We start from the raw sequence: 21,953 nt of genomic DNA on the forward strand, positions 1-21,953 counted from the left end.
CTTCACACATTTTAAACTCTTGGCTGGTACCTGCAAACTGTGATTTTGTTTGTGTTTCTTTCAGTCTAAGATGACAGAGACTTGTGTACATGAAGTGTTTTGAGCAGGTGGGAGATTGCTATTCCCCTCTTTTTGGCTGCTCTATGCATCACAAGGAACCAAGTCTGCTTCTTAAGCCTGAACTTAGTCGAGGCAAAAGTTCCCTTGGGTTGTGAATCTTCTCATTGTTATCACACATGGCTGCTGCTTTTTCTTCTGGTTACTGACTACAGCGATGTCACCCTGTGTTCAAAGAGCAATGAACTGAAATCACCGATCCTGACCTGCCTGTTTGCGTATGTCGGTACAACAGGGGTCAGCCCCATGTCGATCAGTGACCAGCGTCAGACAGCTTCGCCTGGCAGACTCGTGTGTGATGGATTAACTCCAGCCAATGCCCCCGCTCAAGGCCAAAGCTGTCTTTTCACATCCAGACAAGGACACACACTGAGGTACTTCTGGGAGTGCCTCCCTTTTGGTGCTCCGCGGCAGCAGCTCACAGAACCACAGGGTGTTTTGGGTTGGAAGGGGCCTCAAAGATCGCTCAGTTCCAACCTCCCTGTTCTGCAGGGACAAAGCAGATCAACCCTTGGACAAAGGGTCGACACCCGCTGACCAGGGATGCTGGGCCGGGCTCCCCCACCAGCTGCCACAAAGGAGAGGCCATGGAGCACACGGGCTGAGGCAGCGCCTCTCCTTCGGGCTCCCAGGATGACCAAAAGGGCCACAGTAAAGGCTATGGTTTAATTTTACACTTAGCAGCTCTGGTGTCCCGAGCTCGGAGTAAAACATTTGGGAGGGAGGAGGTGGCATTTCCAGCCGGCGGTTTGGCATCAGCCCGGTAGGCCAGGCCGCCGGGCGCAGACTGCGGCCGCAGCCGGAGCGAGCAGCGGCACGGGATCAGCCACGACCCCCGCGCCGCCCCCGCCATGGGGCCGCCTCCCGCCCCGCCTGCACGCCGTCCTCCCGTGCTCGTTTCGGGGCCGCCGAACGCTCCCCATCCCTCCGCCGCCCACCCGCAGGTGCCCCGCAACCTGCATAAGAACGCTCGCCTCGCTGTGGCCTCGGCCGGCGGCGTGCCCGGGATCGAGCATGACGCTGGGGGGCGGCGGGGCTATGCAGGTTCCGGGGCGGGCCGGGGCGGCGTGACGCGCGGGGCCGTCGGTCAGTGCGGGCGGGATGGCGGCGGCTGGCGGGGACAGCCCCGAGCTGGAGCCGGGACCGGAGCTGGCGATGGAGCCGGAGTCGGAGCCCGAGCCGGAGCCCGAGTCCGAGCCTGAGCCGGCGCTGGCGGCGGAGCTGTCGGCGCGGCGCAGCGCGGAGGCGCGGCGGCTGGTGCTGTCGCCGCGGCGGCTGTCGGGCCCACTGCCCGCCGGGCTGTCGCAGTGGTTCCCGGCGCTGGAGGTGCTGGACGTGAGCGGGACGGGGCTGACGGAGATGGGCACGGAGCTGCTGTCCCTGCCGTGCCTCCACACCTTGCTGGCCAAGAACAACCGGCTTGGCGGGCCTGGGTCGCTGCCCAAGGGGCTGGAGCAGGCGCCGCTCGCCCGCTCCCTCCGCGTCCTCAACCTCAGCGGGAACCGCTTCTCCGAGGTGCCGCCCGCGCTGCTGCAGCTCCGCGGGCTGCGCAGCCTCAGCCTCGGCGGCAACCGGCTCCACGGCATCCCGCCCGACATCCAGGAGCTCCACAGGTGAGGGACGGGCCCCGCGGGAACAGGGACAGCCTCGGCAAGCCCGGCCGGGTTTCCTGCCACGCTCCCCCTCAGAGGGTCAGTTCTCTCCAGCCTCAGGTAGTCTCCAAGCACTGCTGCCGCTAACGTGGCTCTTCCTCTTCGTCATGTTGAGTTACGAAAACTCCAGGACGTTCTTTACCTCATCCACATACATATATATATAAGTATCTAAAGGGTGGGCATTGAGGATGAAGGCAGGCTCTTCTTGGTGGTGCCAAGCAGTAGGACAAGAGGCAGCAGGCAGAAAATGATGATGCACAGGAAGTTCCTCCTGAACATGAGGGAGAACTTTAATGTGGGGGTGACCAACCACTGGAACAGGTTGCCCAGGGTGGTTGTGGAGTCTCCCTCATTGAAGGTGTTCCAGTGGACAGTTCTGTGCCGTGTGCTCTGGGGTAACCCTGCTTGAGTAGGGAGGCTGGAACAGATGACCTGTGGTCCCTTCCAGCCCAACTAATTCTCTGTATTCTTCAGGTGACGATGGGCCTTCTGAGCTCACAAACTGGGTGCCTCTTGGCACTGCCCTGGTGCAGGGCTGCTCTCCTGGTGATGGTGTGGTTGGTGTGGGTGTTGGCATGAGGAAGGCTCTCCATGGCTTTCCTCTCCAGCACATCTCTGGGTGACAGCGAGATAAACCCCATGTGTCCTGCAGCTCATGGCTGCACGATGGGTTGCTCAGGAGGATAAAGACATGTTTGTGGCTCATCAAACAGCAGGGCCTTTCTGCCCCTACAGCTGCAGTCCCACTGGGGGCTTGCTGTCATGGATGGGGGTTTGTGGTGTTTCTCTCAGCCTGTCGGCTTGTGTAGATCTGACAGACCCAAGGCGTGGAGCCCCAGGCTGTGCTAGGGTGCAGGGGTACTTCTGGATCTGGGCCTGTGTCCGGCCACCGCAGGCTGGTCATACAGAAACTTGTGGCTGAATCACAGCAATTGGAACAGTGCTGGGCTGGGAACAGGCCTTAGACAGCACAGGGTGTTGGCTGCCTGCATAGGCCTGGGCTGACTATCCCTGAAGCCTGGTCTCCTCCTGGGCAAGCGGGATGCTTGTTCTGGCTTAAGTGACACAGGCACCTCAGCGTGTTCTGCCACATTCCCAAGCCCCAGGCTGGCCTCTATGTGGGTCTCTGCTAAGACTTTGGATCTGACCTTTGTTTGCTCCAGCTCTTTGCCAAGGGACTTGCCAGAAGCAACCTCTCTTATGCAAATTCCAGCACCCTTGACCCTAAATACCAGCAATTACTATGGTTCAGCAGAGCTGCATCCGGTGCAAGCACAGAATGTTTTGTGTGGAGTGATGTCTCCCATGGGTGTAGGTGGGATGTACCACAATTGCTTGAGTGCTGTTGGGGAAAGGATTTGTCTGCTGCAGTATAATACAATTGGGTTTGTAGCTTTTGTCCAGGTAGCATAGCATGCACCTGTTACGGATTTGAAGCAATTCTGGGTTAAGCTCTCTGGGCTGAGAGATGCTATGAGACATTTTGAGTGCTGGAGAATGTCCATATCCTTGGCAGAGTTATGATACATCCTGGGCTGGGGCTGTCATGAGGAAGAGGAAACTCAGCTTTTTTCTGTCTGGGAACAGATGCTTGAGGGATGAAAAAGGAAATGAGGCAAGGGATAGGAGGCCAGTAAAGGAGGGCAGCATGAGGAAGATGATCCACATTGTCTCCATATCGTGTCTGATAGCATCCAGGATGTGGCTGAGATCTGATAGTTGCTCCCACCTCTGAGTCAGAGGCTCCCTGCTGCTGTTTCTATGGTCTCTGTGGGTTGTGGGTTTTTCTCTCTCTTTCCTTTTTTTTCCTCCAGAAAGCAAACTTCAGCCCTGCTTTTCTTCTGGGACATCCCCAGGAAGGTACTGGGCTGTGTAGCACCGCACACGATGCCCCGGCAGGCTGTGACCTGTGCTCCACACTGCACCTCTGTCACTCTGCTTTGTTCCTCTGACCTGCCCTGAAGCAGGGTTCCTCGTTGTCCTGTCCTGCACCTTTTCTTGGACCAGTCATGCTGGAACCCCCAGCAGGAGAATTCAGAGGGAGCAAATGCAAACAAAGCTGTTGAACTCTCTGTTCATCATTGCAAAGTGATGTGTGGGGTTGAAAAGTTACACGCAGACGCAGCTTCTGTCTGCTGCCCACGTCACCACTGCTACCTCATTGAACTTCTGCTAACATGTCAACAGAATGTAATTGAACTTTAGCTCAAGAGAGCAAATCTGTGCCCCACCAGGACTGTAAGCTTCTTTAGCACTCTGCCATCAGTGATTTCTGCATCTGGGACTGTTTAAGTCATGAAAGGGAGCTGCCCGCGGCTTTGCCAGTGCTGGGAGAAAGCAACACTTTTTAATGTGTTGTTCCTCCAGAGGGACTCCTGAATCTATTCATTGGGACCCAGATAACCAGTGACCCTTCCCAAAAACATAAGAAAGTACATTCTGGAGAGAAACTGCTGCCAGACTCTGCTCCTACCTGCTGACAAGAGAGGTGTCCTCAGTGTAAGCGTGCTTGTTATGGAAGTGGGTAAAATGAGCCTGAGCAAGGACAGAGCAGAGCCAGCTGTTACAGCACAGCAACACAGAGACCTCTGTTAGTTTCTGAGCTCTAGAAGTTGGAGGTGGGACCTGGTGTTGTGGCTTCTGTTAACCTCACAGCTCGATCTGCAAATGCCAGTCTTGCTGTTGCTGACAAGCCAAGACCTTGACCCTTTTTCCATGTGCAGTATCTCATAAAAAGAAATTTTTCTTTTATCTTAGGGGCTCTGAGATCACAGGGGAATGCAGGCAGCACTCTTACTGATCAAGTTCCTCTTGCTGCTAATAGAGTTCCTGAGACGAGCAGTTCTCCTCTTCCTACGACCCTGGCAGCTTCCCATTTGCTCCAGTCACTGATTATAGAACAGACTGGAGTTGCAGAAATCTAGAAATGATTCTTGGATTTCCAGGGAATGTCTGAGCTGTGATGAATTCTTTTTTTTTTAAATACTCTTGATAACTAAGCTTCATGTCTTTCGTCTGCACCCCATAGTTTCCTGTTTTAGTTTTTGAAGGGACAGCATGTCAGTTTTAGTGAAGGCCAGGAATATAGCAGGTAAGGAGTCTGTGTATGTGGTAAAGTTGAAAGTATAAAAAGCTGATGGGTCTGAGCTGCCACAGGAGAAGGAACATGCTGGTGACTACGAATGCGAACGTCCTGCAACGGGAGGTGTGTGCCACGTGTTGTTACACACCAGGAAGATAATAAATCCACCACTTCACACAAGCTGTATTTGGGTCATTGTGTAGAAACTTCCTGGCATGCTCCTGGTGTCCTGGCAAGGTAATGAACTTGCTGATAAGAACCACAGCCAGTCCTGCTGCTGTTGTGTCCTGCTCCTTCTGACTTCAGCTATCTGCCCCATCCTTGCCCACACAAATGTTCTGTGTGCAGTGCAAGATCCTGCATGGAAAGTGAGTGCTGTGTTCCTGATTACTGGTTGTCTCCTAGGCTGTTGTGGAAGGACCACCAATATGCTTGGAAGCTTCCTTTGCATGGCATCATAAGTGTATGATCATGATTGCTCTGGTGATGGCAGTAGGATGATGCTGATCATAGCAAGCTGGCACCAAGGATGAATAACCTCTGCTTCATGTTTTCCATTAGGAAAATTCAGTGCTCTTTCATCATAGTTTCACTGTAAGCATGGAGTGTGACCAGCATTAGCCTCATGTGTTTCTGAGAAATGTAGGTGTTGACCCTGCTGAGGGCTTTTCCTTGATCATGTTGAGGCCATGCCAGGTCCTTCTGTATGCCCAGCATCCCCAGTTCCTGTCAGCTGATGTGTCAGTACAGTGCAAGACCTGAGTATTGGTTCTTGCTGTGAATTTAGGGTGAGGAATGCACCAGACATGTGAGAGCAGCCGTCTTTGCAATGCGTTCCTGTTTGTTGCCAGATAAAATACAAGCTTAGCATAGGCAGCCACAAGTGTTATCTTCTCTGTAGTTCTCTGTGCTGACCTTGGTGTGTTTCCAGTGGGAGATGTTGTGGTCAGTCACTCTCTCTCAGACTCAGTTCACAGCCCTCAGCAGCTCCTGAGCTGTGATCTGCAGAGAGATCCCATTGCACATTGGTTCTGCATATCCTCCCTCTGCTGATCCAACTGGGGATGCACAGTGGGGCAAAGTATATTACAGCTGGTGAGTTACAAATGTGGCCATCTACTTGTGCCCATCCTGGCACAAAATTTGTCAGGCAAATCTGGTCAGACATAGCTCTGATCTTCATGGTGCAGCTGTGAGTTTTGGCTTAAAGTGTGCAAGATTTACCATGATCAGCATGCAGGACTGGGGAAATGTCCTGCAAGTGTCCTATAAAATGAATAATTCTCAAAGGCTTAGCGAAATGCAGCTGATACTTCGAGTCTCCCATGGGAATTTTGAGTTTAGTCATACTCTTCTGGTGAATACTCTCATGCTCTGTAGAGCACTGGGAGCAGGCAGAGCTTGGAAAAGACCCGTGCACGTTCCTTTCCTTCTTGCTCTAATAAAGCCTGGCTGTGCCAGGGCTGGGATCAAAGCCCTCAGACGCCCAACTGGATTCATGCAAGGTTTGTGTAAAGGCTTAGATGCATTGAAAACCAGAGCGTTTGCTTTCATTCGTGGGTAGCATTAAGCATGTTAGACAAGCGTACGCTTAAAGGACGGCTGTTAGTGTGGGAAAAAGGGCAAGCAGAGCTTTGATAAAGATACAGCATTAGGAAATCTGCTTGCTGTCTCCCTTCTTCTTCCCCTCTTCAAACGTTTTGCAAATAGCGTTCAGACGACCGTTTGATCTTAAATTTGCGTGTCAGCAAAGGCTATGCAGTTCTCTCAGGAATTAGCAAATCGTAGAACAGGGTTAACAGGAGTGTACTGTGGGCTGCTTTGAAATTCCTCCCTTGCATGAGCCTCAAAACTGCCCTGGAAATTTCTTGCTAAAAACTTTATCTTAAAAAGACCTGGAGCTATTTCAGGCACCATTGTTGGTTTGGGTTTTTTTATATTACCTATTTAGATGCATCTGTTTGATGTCAGATGTTAAATTTTATCCGAAGAAGCATCTGTGGGGAAACAGGGTGGATTGAAAATTTGAGTATCTCCTATGCCTGAAGAAATTATCCCCTTGAAATATGACTATGGGAGTGCTGTGTTAATTGATAGGTATAAAAAAAAATACCTATAGTGCTCAGAGTGGCTCTTCTTATTTCCTGAATGTTTGGGGGCTTTTGGATTTGATTTGTGCTCTATGATGACCTGAAAACATCAAGGACACATTCAAGCAAGAAGGTGCAGTCTCTTTGCATGTTAAACTTTGCTGCCACCCCTTGAATTGATCATAGTTGTTTGAGCATTTCTCCACTCATTTCCTAGTAGGTAAAAGTATTTTCATTGCCACCCCTCAGCCCAGTGGTGTGAAATATGCTGCTAGAGAGGAGCACCACATGATGGGCTGAGCGTGCTGGCTGTTCTTGGCAGCAATTAGGACGGGTTGTGCTGAGCAGGGGGCTGCTGGGTGTGAGGCTGAAAGGAACTCTGGCCTTTTATTAGTGTATTTGTCAACATTGCTAAAAGGCAGGAGAGAAAGTGTCAACCCTCATTAGTAACTCTGTCACATAGTTGTTGGGGGTTTTTTTCAGATTCTGTTGAGATTGATTTTGTTAGTGTTTGTCCCCTCTTGAAACTCATTCAGCCAAGCCTGTGTGGCAGGTTGGAAGTAAATCCCTCATTCTAGCTTCAAAAATTGGAGCTTAGGTTCGTTTGATGATAGTTGATCTCTGGCTTTTTGAAGATTCTGGAATTTTGAAAGTACAGAAAAAAATCCGGTTCTACCTCTGTGTACACAGCAGCTCGTAAGACCTTAGCTGATCGATCAAAATGACTGTACAGATTAATGATTGTCAGAAGGACTAGGTCTAAGTGTGAAAGGTTAGTTAGAAGCATTCGCCTAGCTCAGTGCCATCCCTGCTGTGGTCCTCCTGCAACAACCTGCGCTGAATGTTGTGGATTGCCTTCCTGCAGGCTCTTGTGTGAAGAGGGCAGAGCTGAGCAGTGCTTTTGCTTGTCTTAGCGAGCAGCAAACTGCCCTGCCCTGAGCAGGACAGCTCGAGAGCCAGCATCACCTTTGCCTCCAGATCCAGGCTTAGTATGAGTGTGACACGAGTATCAGGCCAGGAGCAGATGAGCTGGGAACAAACTGCGTCCCAGTGCTGTGGTCAGTGCTCTTGATAAAAGGGTCACGCCTCTTGAAAATCCTTTCCTGTGTCATGGTTAACTTTGCTCAGACAATTCTTGACACTTCAGTTTGATGCAGAAATGGCTGTTGTTGATTCCTTCACCTTCATCAGCCTAGATCCCTCTTCCTAGCAAATGGTACTTAGAGGGATGGGAGTTACAGATTTTGTTTTCCCAATGAGCAGTATTTCAGTGGAAGCTATAACAATATCTTTCCTATGTTTTAAGTAAGTTTCTTTGTCCTTTCAAAACTTCCTCCCTGTGTTTTTTTCATAAATTACTCATCTAATTAATACCATAAGTTGATGTGGAAATTATGAATTTGCTGTACTACACTGGCCCCATGAGTTTTCAGTCTACTGACCCCAAAAAGGTGATTCAGAAGATGAGTGAAAAGAAAACATTTTTAAGAAGCATTTTGTTGCCAGTGAAGGAATTACCTTATTTAGTGGGTTTTTAGTTAGAGACAGTTTGTATTCTGATGTTAGGTCTTTCCTTCCTGGTATCACTCAGTGTTCTCATTACAGACTTTACAAATAACAGATTTGAAGCTGTAAGAAGTTTGTAGGCAGTGTTTTTGTATACTTAGTTTGTACAGTAGGCTGTTCTTGAAACATATGCATTTTATACCTTGAAATGAATTCCCAAAACATTTTTACTGGATAACTTGTGCCCTCTTCTCCTTCCCTGGTAGGAGGTGCCTACCTTTTTTTATGCCATGTCACTTTACTGGCATTAGTGTTCTCAAGCACAAAGGATGAGGAGTTAATTATTCACTTTTCCTAGGAAGTGCAAACTCATACACATCTAAACCTTGTTTAAATATTGAAATCCACATTGCTAGAATTCCCTTGCCCAACAGTTTTTGGTGTGAGCTCCAGCACTGTTATGGAGTTAGGAATTGTATGGAATTGTATACTCAGCAGTTAAGTCCCTAATGAGAGCCAAGCAGCCTAAATCCACCTCAGGAAATAATGGAGGTTTGAAGGAGGAATTTTGGTTAAAACTCAGGGCTTTGTTAGGGGATCAAAAATTAATTAAAAATAATCTCTCATTGACATGGTCTCTGCACAGCAGCCTTCCTCCTACCCCCTCACCATAAAAGTTGTTGGAGTAGAAGAGAGGTTAAGGTTACTTAGAAGCAATGGCAATTGGTGGTGGTTTTTCACTGTGCACTTTCTTTCACCTTCAGAGTAACCTCCAAACATGCTGTCCCGTTTGGTCTGTAGGTGCTGCCTTCCATGTAATCAAATTCAGTTTAAGGCTTAATTTTCTGTCCACTTTGTCCGATTTCTATTATTTAGCCTACCTTTGACATACTTGAAAATTATAAGGGAATCCAGGGAAAGCTGAGCCCTGGAAGCATCTCCTGGTGTGTTGCAAAGGTCTGTCATTCTGTCCTTGCTGCTGGGCAAGTGCATTTGTGCTGCAGTAGTGGCCTCTGTAGCCCAAGCAGATGCTGTCATTGGATCTCTGGGTTTCAAGTTTCTTGCAAGAACTGAGTGAAATAGACTCACCCTGCTGTTCTCCTGCTCCATCCCAAGGGAAGTATCGGGGGGAGCTTCTCTGCGCTCCACATATGCTGTGGCACAGAGTTTCAGAGCTCAGACCTTGTCTGAGTGGCCACCATGTCCTTTGGGTGCTCTGTTCCTGTGTTTCTGTGCCAGTTGTATCCATAGCATTTCTCAGTTGCTGGGGTGAGGTGAAGGTGTCTCCTACTCCAAGGAAGTTATAACCTATACTTAAAGAAGGGCAGATGGAGCCTGGATGAGTTCACTTTCCCTGGCGTGTGGGCAATGCTTGCTGGATCAGAGAAGGCCAAGGTGCTTTGTAGTTAGGCAGCCTGAGCGTGTACTGGAGATACTGAACCAGGACTGTGCGATCCACCTTTTTCAAACATGGGAGAAAATCTTGGCTGGACTGTGGTTAACAAGATGTACCCAAACTGAGCCTGCCTTTGCTCCTCTTTCAGACATCTGAGAACATGTAAAGAAAGCTGCTTGAGTCTGTGGAATGGGGACTTTAAGCTATTATGTCAAAGAGAAATGCTTGCCAATTTTTCTTCCTAGAAGGGCAGAGATGCACAGCACATACTGGCTACTCCTGGCAGAAGGGATTTAGTGCCTCTCTCTGTTCCTGTGTCCCATCCACTGAGTTTTCACAGGACATCCAGTGATTCTTTTAGTTGGGCCCAAACTGCAGTGAAGCCCAGCTATGGTTTCTGGTTTGGGCTTCATGACTTCAGAGTAGTGAAATCAATCTCTCTGAGAAATTGCGTGCGTGTACTTGTGTGACTTAGGTGCACTCGTGTGCTCTTGTGTGCTGTTGCAGCTGTGGTGTTGGTGTGTGAATTGTATCTAAGGGGGACTGGCTGCCTCTGACTAATGGTTCCAGTTAGTCACCGAGGAGTCAGATGATTCCACAAAGAGCAACTAGTGCTGGTGCAGGGCCAGGATTTCCAGGGAGAGACACTGCACTCGTGCTTCACTCTTACTGGAACTGAGAGCTCCCACTGGCTGCCACAGGATATGTGGAGGTGCTGCAGACCCTGTGTTTGCAGGCTGCACATCCTTGGAAATAGGAGCAGGAGCTTTGCATAAGGGATTGGTGTAGGAATACACAGTTGTCTGGTGCCTACCTGCAGGTGTAATGGTGACTGCAGGAGTTTGGAGGTAAAAATCTCAACACTATCTATTGTGAAACAGCAGCTCTCTTGTAATTTTGATGTGCAACTCAGCTTTTTTTCCTGCTCTCAGCAAATTATCTCATAGGTAGTCATCTGTCAGTTTCCTTTAAGAAATGCAGTAGCTGTGAAAACCCGGGTGTTAAAGGAAACTTGAAATTAATGAAATAATGCACTCTTTTCTCTTCTGTTTTTCAGTTTAGAGTTTCTGTACCTTGGAGGGAATTTCATTACGGCAATTCCACCTGAATTAGCAAAACTGCCTTCTCTGAGGTATCTAGTTCTGTGTGACAACAAGATCCAGAGCATTCCACCTCAGCTGGCACAGTGAGTATTTACTGTCATCAGCCACCAGCTGTAATTAACTCCTTGAACTTTTACTTCTGTGTGTGTGGATAAAAGTACCTGGGAGGACCTATTTGTCCTTCAGTTTGTTAATGTGACTGGATTTGAAAAAGAACATCCTTGGCATGGTGCACTGCAGGCAGATCATGAATATGTGATCTAGAAAACTCAATTGAAAGGATTATGTTAAAAAACCATCACTGAGATTGCACCTTACAGTGAATTGATAGATTTCTATAGAGGACCCTGAAAAGTACCTGTGCAACTCAGAAAAGTTAAATTGCTTCCTTAACAAGTAAGAATGGTACTGTTCTATTAGTAATGAATGCTGGGTGGGTTTTGCCTTTCACCCAAAACCTTTTTTGTGTGTATTTTTGTTTTGTATTTTTTGTCTCTATGTTCCCTTGACATTCCTTACCTTAGGATTTCAGAGTGTTTGTGTAATCCTATAGCATACTTCTAGTGGCCAGGCTACTGCTTTATCTGTTCATAATGGGGGGAAGAGGACACTGCGGTTCTGTATGTGTAGCTTGAGATGGGAGATGAAGATGGGAGATATAGCTGTAACCCTAAAAACAATTGAATGGCAGCATGGAGTTCTCCAAGTTGGAATTTGATAGTGTAGTGGGATTATTCTTCAAGTACAATGTCTTGTAACTTTTACAAGTTTTGGAGCAGCCCTGGATCCTGTGCTGGAGCATTGCTTTGTGCTTCTAGAGAGGGGAAAGCCTTGTCCAAAAGTAAAATAATTGCTTGTTCCCTGTGCTGCTGCTGGCCTGGCCTGACCTCGTTCAGAGCTGGTGGTATCAGCGTGAGGTGGTGCAGCCGCAAGCAATGAAAACACGGGGCTTTCCAGGGCTGGCTCCCTCCCAGCAGTCATCTTTAATGCATGAGACAGAGCAGGTGACTTATTCAGAGCACTGCATGGACTGTTCTTGATGCATGTGCTGGGTACAAGGAGACGTTATGTCCCCTGAAAGCACTCAGTTTGTACACTTTTGTTCTACCTTTTTTGAGGTGTGTAGGGAATACTGAGAGGGATAGCAGCATGTTTAAGACTGTGTTTCTTTAGCAGGTATTCTGGTGCTGAGCTGAGTTTTCTAGTGCATTGTGTGTACTGGAGTAAGAACTGTTCTTTTAGCATGAATTTATGTTTTAAAGGGGGGGAAAACAAAGAAAAAGGAATTGGTGGGAGCTGGGAGAGTAATTAGGTCTGCTTAATGCAGCCGTGGGGCGATTTTGCTTGCACATCTTGACAGGGTATCCATCTCCATCCTTAGGCTGCATTCCCTGCGTTCCCTTAGCCTGCACAATAACCTGCTGACTTACCTTCCCCGAGAGATCCTTAACCTGGTTCACCTGGACGAGCTGAGCTTGCGTGGGAACCCGCTGGTGGTGCGCTTTGTGCGCGACCTGACCTACAACCCCCCGAGCCTGCAGGAGCTGGCTGGGCGCACCATTAAAACTCGCAACGTTCCCTACGCTCCCAGCGACCTCCCAGAGAGCCTTGTCCGCTACCTGAGCTTGGCCAGCAACTGCCCCAATCCTAAATGTGGGGGTAAGTTCACTTTACAGCTCTGCTTCCTGCTCTTACCTTATGGTTTCCTTTCCCTCTGACTTGCCCTGACTTTATAAGCTCGCTCAGGTTCAAAGTGTTACTCACTGCAGCCACATTTTCGCCGTATTTCCCTGGCTCCAGGTCTGCTGGAAACTTGTCTTTAAGGAGCTTTGTTCACTTAGGAGCAGTATTCAGAGTTGCAGTGCTGGTTTAGCGTATTTGCATGGGAATGTAAGACAGCACTTCTGTCAGAGTCTTTGTAGCTCATCCCAGCACTCCACTGTGGTTTTACGATTGGAAGTTTCCGATCCACTTGCCCCGAAATAGCTCAGAGCAAGTGATGGACAGCCGAAGTTTTGCACACACTCTTGCTGAATGGTGAGCATCATTTCTGGGTGGAAGAGAGGAGAGTGGCTCTAGTGCTTAGCACTTAGCAACAGCAACTCTAGCTTGGGACCACTAGCCTGCATTTCTTGGAAGGAGAGGACTTCATAAAACAGCCTGGAATACTTGGGCTTAATCTGGCTCTAAAGTCATAATCTTTAACCAGAGAAAATGATCTGCACATTTAACATTTAGAAGATTAAGGGGAAAAAATCATTAATTAATATTTTACCCTGCAGTCATAATGCAAGCTGTTATCTTCTTACAGGACAATATCAAAGCATGCTCCATAAGCAAAGATGGAAGGGCTGGGACTTATATCGAGAGGGAAAGAAAAGTTTCTTTTTTTAAGAGTTTTGCACAGCTTGGATAACAGTGCTTTTGTGCTTTTTCACTGTGCCATATGAACTTGCACAGTACTGCAGCATTGCTCTAGCACTGCAGGAGAAAAGTTTTCTCCTGACCAGCTAGGACTTTAAACACTGCTGGAAACTTCTGAAAATGTCAGCGTCTAAAATCACTTGCTGTGACAGGAAGAGAACATAATTGTGTGTTACAGCAAGACTGTTGCCATGGAAAGTAGCATCCAAGCTCAGCATGGTGGCTTCACTCAAGCAGAAGAAAAGTAGAGCTGTGAAGGTCTATTTGTGAATGCATTTTTACTAGCTGGTAGAAGAGGTTTTACAAGTTTGAAAGTAGAGTGCATTAATTCACTTGACGTTTAAGAAGTTTGCGAGTTCCCAGCCTGAGTTTTCTCCCTAATGGTTAGAAGAAATTGCTGCGTTATTTGGACGTAACTATCCTGTGTCTTTATGTGAAGAGTGTGCTGTTCTGAGTCACTTACCAAACACAGTTTTACAGAAATTTTTTACTAAGAAAAGAAATTTCACATTTTCAGAGGTATCCTGGTTCCTTCCCTTCCACCAGTATCCCTTGTGCTCCGACATATAATGCAGTGCAGTGCCAGTGAAATCCTAACTGAAGGCATATACTCCAGGCAGAAGAGCCCTGTGGAGTTTGGGCACAGGGTCTCATGTCTTTCTGTTCCCTCTCCCTCACAGGTGTGTACTTTGACAGCTGCGTCAGACAGATCAAGTTCGTTGACTTCTGTGGGAAGTATCGGCTCCCGCTGATGCACTACCTGTGCTCCCCAGAGTGCTCCTCTCCCTACAGCTCTGCCTCCCAGAGCTCCACTTCCCAGAGCGAGTCTGACTCTGAGGATGAGGCCAGCGTCGCCGCGCACAGGATGCAGAAAGTCCTTCTGGGATAACGGGCAGCTGCGGGGGAAGACGGGAAGGAAAATGGATTTGCAAAGCAATAATGGAATGGTGAAGCGTGAGCCACCGGCCTGAAGGGCTCATGAGAAATTGTCCTCAAGTCCATGCAGGGACAGAACATCTTAGCAAGCCTGGACTTGCTTGGTGCAGTGCTGCTTAGGAGATCTAACTCAGTAGCATGCTGCCTGTAGGTTGCCTGGGGTTGTTAGAAATGTCTCCTGGCTGGGAGGCACCCCCCTTCCTCAGATGGCCTGGGAGAGGGATTTGTTCTCACTGGCGGATTCAGAAGGATTTTAATATATGAAACTTGACTGGACTTCAGTCATCCTGCAGAGCAAAGGAGACTGTCCAGATCCTTTAACACTGTGGTAAATCAGAAACAGGCTAATGATGCCATGTGAGTATGTATGGACCCCAGTGTTTTATATAGCAATTTGATTCCTTTCTGTCTCCTTTGATCTCAGTTACAGATTTTACACTCATCCACTAAAAATGAAAGTTGAATTTTTTTTATTCAGGACTAGATTTTTCCAAACTCTGGTTATTCTTCCTTTGCCTAGAGGTGTAGGGTTTCTGTACTGTTACAGATGTTATAGCCATCATAGAACTGAGCCACCTTTTTTCTCCCTTGTGATACTGAGCTGCTCTTAGTGTCTCTTCTTTTAACAATATTTGTTATTTTTCTTCCTTCTCCCTCTTCCCATTACAGCTGAAGTGTTGCTGTCTTTATGGTGCCTTCAGAAAACAGACAAGTTGTTCTGTTATAATTGGTATTACTTCAGACTTGAGGCCTGTGCAAGGGACCAGATGTGATGGTCTGTATCATACTTTTGAGTCTCAGCTTATTGGAACAAATCTGCTTTTATAGCTGTGAACTGTAGGAAAGTTCTCAATTGACATTTTTTGTTTATAAACAGCCACATTTCCCCACAGTTTGCTCTGCTGTGCTTGGTAGAGTTACTTTCCATCTTTAAGGTCATGGGCCTAAGGCTCAGTGAATTGAAACACCCAGAGAAGGGCTGTGGAGAATGTCTTTTTTTCCTGATTCCTAACAGGAGAGCAAAAACTGGTAGGGAGGCTAAGGCATGTTATCTGAGCTTCTTGCACAAGGTGCTTTTGAAATGTCTTCCTTATTTGTTTGTATTTGCTCTCGTGGCAATAGTTTTGGCAGTCTTTTGATGGTTCAAATAATATATCAGTTATCTTAAACTATGTTTAAGGGAAAGCTGCAGAAAATAGCTTAGAATTTTTAAGCATCAAGAAATATCTTATAAAATTAATATTACCATTTGACAGCTATCTGTAAATCTACTTTATGAGGCTGTTGTGTGATTCACTCAGTGAGAGCTGCCCCTTCATTAATATTTCATGGTAGACAGTCCTTTTGATGCAGTTTCTGATAGAGCAAATCCAACTGTGCCTTTGAATGCATGAACAGAGCAAAACCATCATGTTTAGAAGCTGAAATGAACAAGAAAAACTTTCTAAACCCACTTTGGCCCTAAAGGATAATTTTAAAACCTGTGCTTCTCTCCTGCATTCAGAAAACACATATACCTTTTGAACATCTTTTGGCAGCTCTGTGTTAATGGTCCTGTTTAATTATGTTTGACACTTTATGTATTAAAGCACTTTGATAATTCTGCTCTTTATAACTAGCTTTAGTGATTTTTTTTTAAATTAGACTACAATCTTTGCTTTCATGTGACCTGAAGAACATGGTCTGTGAAACTTTGTATGTTCCATTTTGTCTTGGTGTGCAAGTTAAATTTCTTGCCTTGCATTTCCTTGACAGAACTCTTTATTTCCCCAGTTTCCCTTGGAAAGAACTGGAATTTGAAATTATCTGATAGTAAAATAGTACCCTGTCCATTGTTAATCATTTCAACTTAGTTCCCACACACACATGTGATTCCCTGTGTGCATTGATCCACAAGGAATTAATTGCATGTTCTCTGTGCCTTTCCAAGTATTTTTTTAAGTATATTTTTAAGACACAATGAGGTGTATGTGCCAAGCAACTGGATGTCACTTTAGCAGATTCTGTGAGGTTTGCTTGGGAAGAAGAACCTATAGATTTTGAGACAAAACCAATTGCATGCTGTTAGTGAAATTGCAACCAGTGAGTGGCCTGTTTTGTTCATCTCCTCTTTCAGATACTTCTTGCTGTCCCACGTGAACACAGGCACAGCAATGCTGATGACAGTAAGATGATTCCAAAGCCACAATTTTAACTTGCCTGCTGGTATAACCATAGCAATCAACTGAGTGATCTAGAGCCTGACACTCCTGCCAGCAAAAGTGAGCCACACAAATTGAGATCTCAAGATCTTTTGAGCTCAGGGCCATGAGGTACCACCTTCATTTCTTGTCTTTAGCAGCAGCTGCCTTGAAGTCATGCATTTTTTCACTTTACAAAGCTAGATTTCATCAGAGTTCCTGCTTGCACAGTAGCACCTCTGTGTGTGATGAGTTCAGACCAGTGGTGGCTGGTTCTAACTTAGCTCGATGCTTAACTGCAGTATCTTTCCTAACTGAACAGCCATCCCACTTCTGCCCAAATATTATATGGTCTGTTAGGGTAGTCTTTGTTTTTTCACAGATTCTTCACTGTAGCCAGGTCAAAACTTGACAGCTTTATGCAGTTGATATCTATGCATTTTTAGACTTGATAAAATGTGTCTTAAAAAAATTTATATATATATTCCTGAATATAGCTACCAAGTTTTCTTTTTGCTGCTGGGCTTTAAAGTGCAATTCAAGTCAGAATTTAAAACAATCAAGAACTTGTATGAAAAACAAATTGTTGGTTGGTTGGGTTTGAGGTTTTTTCCCCTCTGAGGTACTTTTGAGAGGACTACGAATGCAGATATATACTGTAGTGCCTGACACATTGAGCCCCTCTGCATTGTTTTTCAGCAATTGTTCACCCCCAAAGACTTGAAAATGTACTGGGCAATAAAATAGGTGAGACACAACTTGAAAAGACACAGCATGATAGGCACTAGTTTCTACCATCCCCTTCTCAGGGGCCCTGAGAAGTAGGCAGTGTTTTTGCCACTGTTTGTTTTCTGTCAGTTTTTAGCAGATTTCAGCTCCTGAAGATGCATCTTCAAGTAAAGTCTTCAGTCAGTGTTTTGGTATCAGTCCCCTTGTTGCTGCAGCAGCCCAGCATGACCAGCTTTTGAAGCTGTTCTTAAGCTGGGACACGAGTGCGTAAAGCAAAGTTGCTCATTCCTTCTTCCATGCAGGGCCTGGGGCCCTGCCTACATTCATCTGCTGCCCCACCAAGCCTGTGTCAGGGAGAGCTGCTGGTGTGGTTCTGAATGCAGGTACTTGATGGGAACAGTGGGGTCATGTTAAAAAGAAGCAAGATACCAATTTGATGGGAAGCAACTTAGACAGTTGCCAATTCTTTTATATTTTTCTTTAATAAGAGGTGAGACCTGAGGAAGTCAGTAATGAATATTTAAACATACTCTGAAGTGGCCAGATGCACTGTTTCATGGGCTTCTGTCCTGGTCATTTTAAGTCTTTGAAATCTTGAGTTGAATTATAATGGGAGTGGGGGGGAGGGAAGGGAGAACCAGCTCCTTTTTGTTCCTTACTCTTGTTGGCAATAATGAATGGAAGGAATTTAATCCAATGAAAGTAATGAAACTTAATCCTTGCAATGCATCTTTGTTGCCCAGTTCAAAGAACTATTTTAATGCATCTTATTCACACCCTGCCCTCCCTCCCCAACTGAAGACACTTCAAATAGACTGCTCCAGAGTGCACACTAATACAGCAGTAACTCTGTCTTGGAAACCTTTCTATTGATTATTTCACTTGCTTGCCTGACTAGAGAATTGATCATTTACTGACCAGAACACTAAGGGTAGAAAGGGTTCTCATCCAGCCCTCTTGTTGAATTTTTATCTAAGCATTTGTTTTAGGACATCTTAAAGTGCCTTACGATTTTAAAACTGTATTTTGCCTGAAACATATGAATGTAGACTCTCTCTAACAGTATTTCATTATAAGCTGTAAAACAAGTTGCAAACACTAAACCTACAAAAACGTTATTTCTGCTGTTGTCTGACCATTATTTCCCAACATCTCAGTTCTGGTGTTTCTGCAAGCAGAACTCTTATAGGATTGGAAGCATTAAAATGCATGTGGTTGGGGAGTGGGTGGGATTTGACCTGTGCTGTGTAAAACCAAGAGTAGGTGAGACTTCCAAAAGGACTGCTGAAAGTCCTGGCTCTTGGGGCCCACTTGTGACAGAGCAGTGTGTATGTTACAGAACCAGACCCTGTTTTACTTCTGGCAGAGTGTGGCAGAGATTTGCTCCACAATTCAAAGGCAGAAGTAACTCACAGACAGGATAAATACCCAAACAAGAACAGGAGATATCATGGTGGAGTTTTCCAACAATATTAAACAGTTCTAAACTTTTGAATTTTTTCCCTCTTAATATGCTAACCTTGAAACCTGTAAATGATTTTTTGAATGCCAATTTTCTGATCGTGTTAACTGGCTAATGTGTTCCCATTTCTTGAGTAATCCCATGTTTCCTCCTACATCCTGAAGAGCTTTGTGATCTATTGCCAAAATGTTTTGGATCCTTCCATGCGATTACCAGTTGTCAGTGCAGAAATGTGGTGTATTGGAAAATGGGACAGTGGGAAACAAGAATGACTTGATATTAACTTCAGCGGGAACTATTTCAGAGATGGTTCAACTTCATATGTAAGGAAAAACCTCTCTAATTATGCAGCAGCTCCATTTTGAGTAACATAAAGTACAGAAGAGGGCAGTGACCTTGCAGGTCATAGCCAGGCTGAGAGTATCCTTATTTCTTTCTGTTAACTAATTTAAGGATACACTTTTCTTTGCCTTCTTAATGCCTACCTTATATATGGAAACAAAATCCTTGAAGTGATGATTCCTGACACGAGTTGCCCACTTTTTAGTCTTTAGGAGCAAATCTTGGCTCTTAGACCCTCTCCTCTGCCTTCAGCACTAAAACAGCAGGAAGAGTGCAGAGGAGATGTGAGTGACTAGATGGCTGAACCAGATGCTCAGAATGTCACACTGACATTTTAGGCTCATGCAGTTGTACAGATCTAAAGGGAGGTGTTATGTTGATGCATTGGAAGTGTGTCATCATAAAGTAGAGCTGTACTTCTCTTACTCAGACATGCTGCCTTAGGTGATCAAGACAGTTAGAGCTGAATGTATGCACCTTTTTCTCTACACTGAGGTTGTGAGTTGCAGTTGCCTGCCTTTAAAAAAAAAAAATTGGGAGAAAGTCCCAAGTGCTGCATTGAAGGAGGGCGGGGCCATCTCTTTGTCCTGGCCTGGGACTTACTGGTAGCAGCTCCAAGCTACTCTCAGAGTGGTAAAGGATTAATGTATCTTCAGAGTGTTGTCCAAGTGCCCCATCTGTAACCCCTTCTTGACTCCATGGAAAAAGCAGGACCCAAAATCAGTACTGGTAAGTGAGTTGCATATTTATCCTTATATTACCCTTTTACCAGAGTGTCAAAAGGCTGGCTGCCATTTTACACAGCTCTGAAGACCATTGTGTTGGCAAATACATTATTTCATTGAGCTCTGTCACTCTTTGTGTAAGGGAATGAGATGGACTGGAGTGTCACAGGGTCCTTGCCGGAGCTTGACTTGGGCACTGCTGAACAGGTGAGTTGGGAGGGCAAACAAACCCTTCATCTGGGTGATGTGATAACTTAGCAGGGGCAGGGGGTCACAGAGTGAGCCCAGCAGCTCAGCATGTCACCCTTTGCATCTGCAAGGACAAAGACAATTACTGCTGGTGAAAGGCCATGTGCGAAAGGCACAGCATTGTTTTGTCCCTAAAAGAGTAAATTTCAGACTAATGCCTTTGAAAATGGATAGGAAAATGCCATTGTGGAAAAATGTTTTTCAGTAATTCCTGGTGTTCCTGGCATCCCTAGTAAAAGTTGGAACAACAAACATGCACAATATTGAGCAATGTCCTTTTTACCAGCTAATGTTACGTGGTTGCTCGAAAGCCCTGCTTTGCAAATGCTGTTTGTTGACTCAGAAGGGCAGCCTGTGGTTCCTCAGGAACAGCCCTGTGATGGGTGTAGGTGACCTAAGGGATTCTCCTTGTGAGCAGTGGAACACTGAACAAATCCTGATCAAACTGGCATTTCATGGGAATGGGGCAGAATGTGGATGGAGACCTGGATGCTAGAAATCAGAGACCTTGCATTTCCCTTAACAATAACCCTCTGCTTCAAACATGCTGGGTATTTCTTGAAGGCTGGGGTAAATCTGTCCTTTTGGGGACATCCTTTGTATCAGGTTAATGGGTCACTGCAAGTTGTGTACTTTCTTTGCAGCAGATCCCTCTGGGCCACTCAGGACAGGGCTTTGTTTCCCTGTGGATTGTCCTGCTCTCCCTCAGAGGGCCCTGAACTCAACCCCTGCTCATAAAACCTCCCCACAGGCACAGGGGGCCTGGTGAAAGCACTGGCTGAACCCAGAACTTTGTTTCTGTTGTGAGTAGCACTGCTGAAAGGGCCTTGCTGGAAGACTTTAAAACATCCCTTGCATTTATATAACCAAACACCCTTTATAATCTAAATCAGACCCGAGTGGTTTGCAGCAGTGGTTTTTATCTTCAAATAAACACTGCACTGTGTTTTCCAAAGCTGGGTTCCCTACTTACTCTCTTCAGGCATTTGGAGTTAAATTGCATCTTTTTGTTTGTTTTTCTTTCTTTAAAGCAGTCCTGAGTCTTTGACTGAGAGATATAATCATAAAAGGCCTTGCAGAAAACCCCATGCAACTGGGCTCGTCAAAACACGTTTTGAAATGGTCCAGGAATGTCTGAAACTTTATGTTGGTCTTTCACAACTTGCAGCCCCATCTGGCTGCCTTTCATTTTGAAAACCTGTTCAGAGATGACCCTTTCCAAGGTTTGTAGGGAAAGCCCACACTGTGGTGCCTGGCCATGGCTCGTCCCTTGTCCCATGCACAGCCCTCCAAGAATCCTGCAAGAATCATGGTGCTTCTAAGAAAACAGATTTTGTTTGGTGTGTATGTGGGAGATGGGGAGAAGGATGGCCTTGAGAGGCAAAACCTGCCCTTGACTGAATGCTGACAGCTGGCACAGCCAAGCGTGTTGTGGCAGCAGGTATTTTCAACCCTGTGCTCAGAGGTCCCTACAGCTGGGGGCCATGAGGAAGAAAACCATTGTGCAGCATGTCCAGGAGCATCTTGTTTGCTTCCACACTTCTCAATAGAGGGCTGTGGGCATGTTAGATTTAAACTCTGAGTGAATAAGGGATCAGCTTTGGTTTATTGCTATAAATATGGTCTGCATTAATAGTAGCTGGCAAAGCCCTGATGGGGTATATTCCTGCTCCTGTGAGCCCACTTCAAGCAGGGCATTGTGGCTAGTGAATTCCCCACAGGAAAGAGGGCAAAGGCAGAGCATCTCCTAGGGCCAGCGTGTTCCTGCGGCAAGGAGGAGCCTGAGCTTGTGCTTGTTTACTTGCACCAGTTGCACATAAATGCCATTTGCACAGGAGGGGATTAGCAGGGCTTGTCTTCCACCAGCAGCCTGGAAAAGGGCATGTGCAAGGGCAGGGGGTGTTATTGTAATTGCTGCTGGTGCTGCAGGTGGCTGGCCCAAAAATAAGTTCTAAGA

General features: G+C 46.4%; 1 protein-coding gene across 1 annotated transcript; it reads left to right on the forward strand.

Annotated features, from left to right (window-relative positions):
- The first annotated feature begins 1,171 nt into the window (after nt 1–1,171).
- On the forward strand, nt 1,172–18,336 carry LRRC58 (leucine rich repeat containing 58). Its single transcript, XM_071433263.1, has 4 exons — nt 1,172–1,730; nt 10,904–11,032; nt 12,331–12,608; nt 14,054–18,336. Exons 1-4 carry the CDS (start codon nt 1,219–1,221, stop codon nt 14,260–14,262), a joined length of 1,128 nt encoding a protein of 375 aa, XP_071289364.1. The 5' UTR covers nt 1,172–1,218; the 3' UTR covers nt 14,263–18,336.
- The last annotated feature ends 3,617 nt before the right edge of the window (nt 18,337–21,953 follow it).

Source organism: Agelaius tricolor, unplaced genomic scaffold (assembly GCF_023055355.1).
Source record: "Agelaius tricolor isolate 1412-34295 unplaced genomic scaffold, bAgeTri1.0.p SCAF_9, whole genome shotgun sequence".
Lineage (NCBI taxonomy): Eukaryota > Metazoa > Chordata > Aves > Passeriformes > Icteridae > Agelaius > Agelaius tricolor.

Excerpts from the sequence above, each read along its gene's own strand:
- LRRC58 (XM_071433263.1), top strand. The coding sequence starts at position 1,219 with ATGGCGGCGGCTGGCGGGGACAGCCCCGAGCTGGAGCCGGGACCGGAG. Across the intron at positions 1,731-10,903 it reads GACATCCAGGAGCTCCACAG|TTTAGAGTTTCTGTACCTTG; the intron begins GTGAGGGACGGG and ends TCTGTTTTTCAG. Across the intron at positions 11,033-12,330 it reads ATTCCACCTCAGCTGGCACA|GCTGCATTCCCTGCGTTCCC; the intron begins GTGAGTATTTAC and ends CTCCATCCTTAG.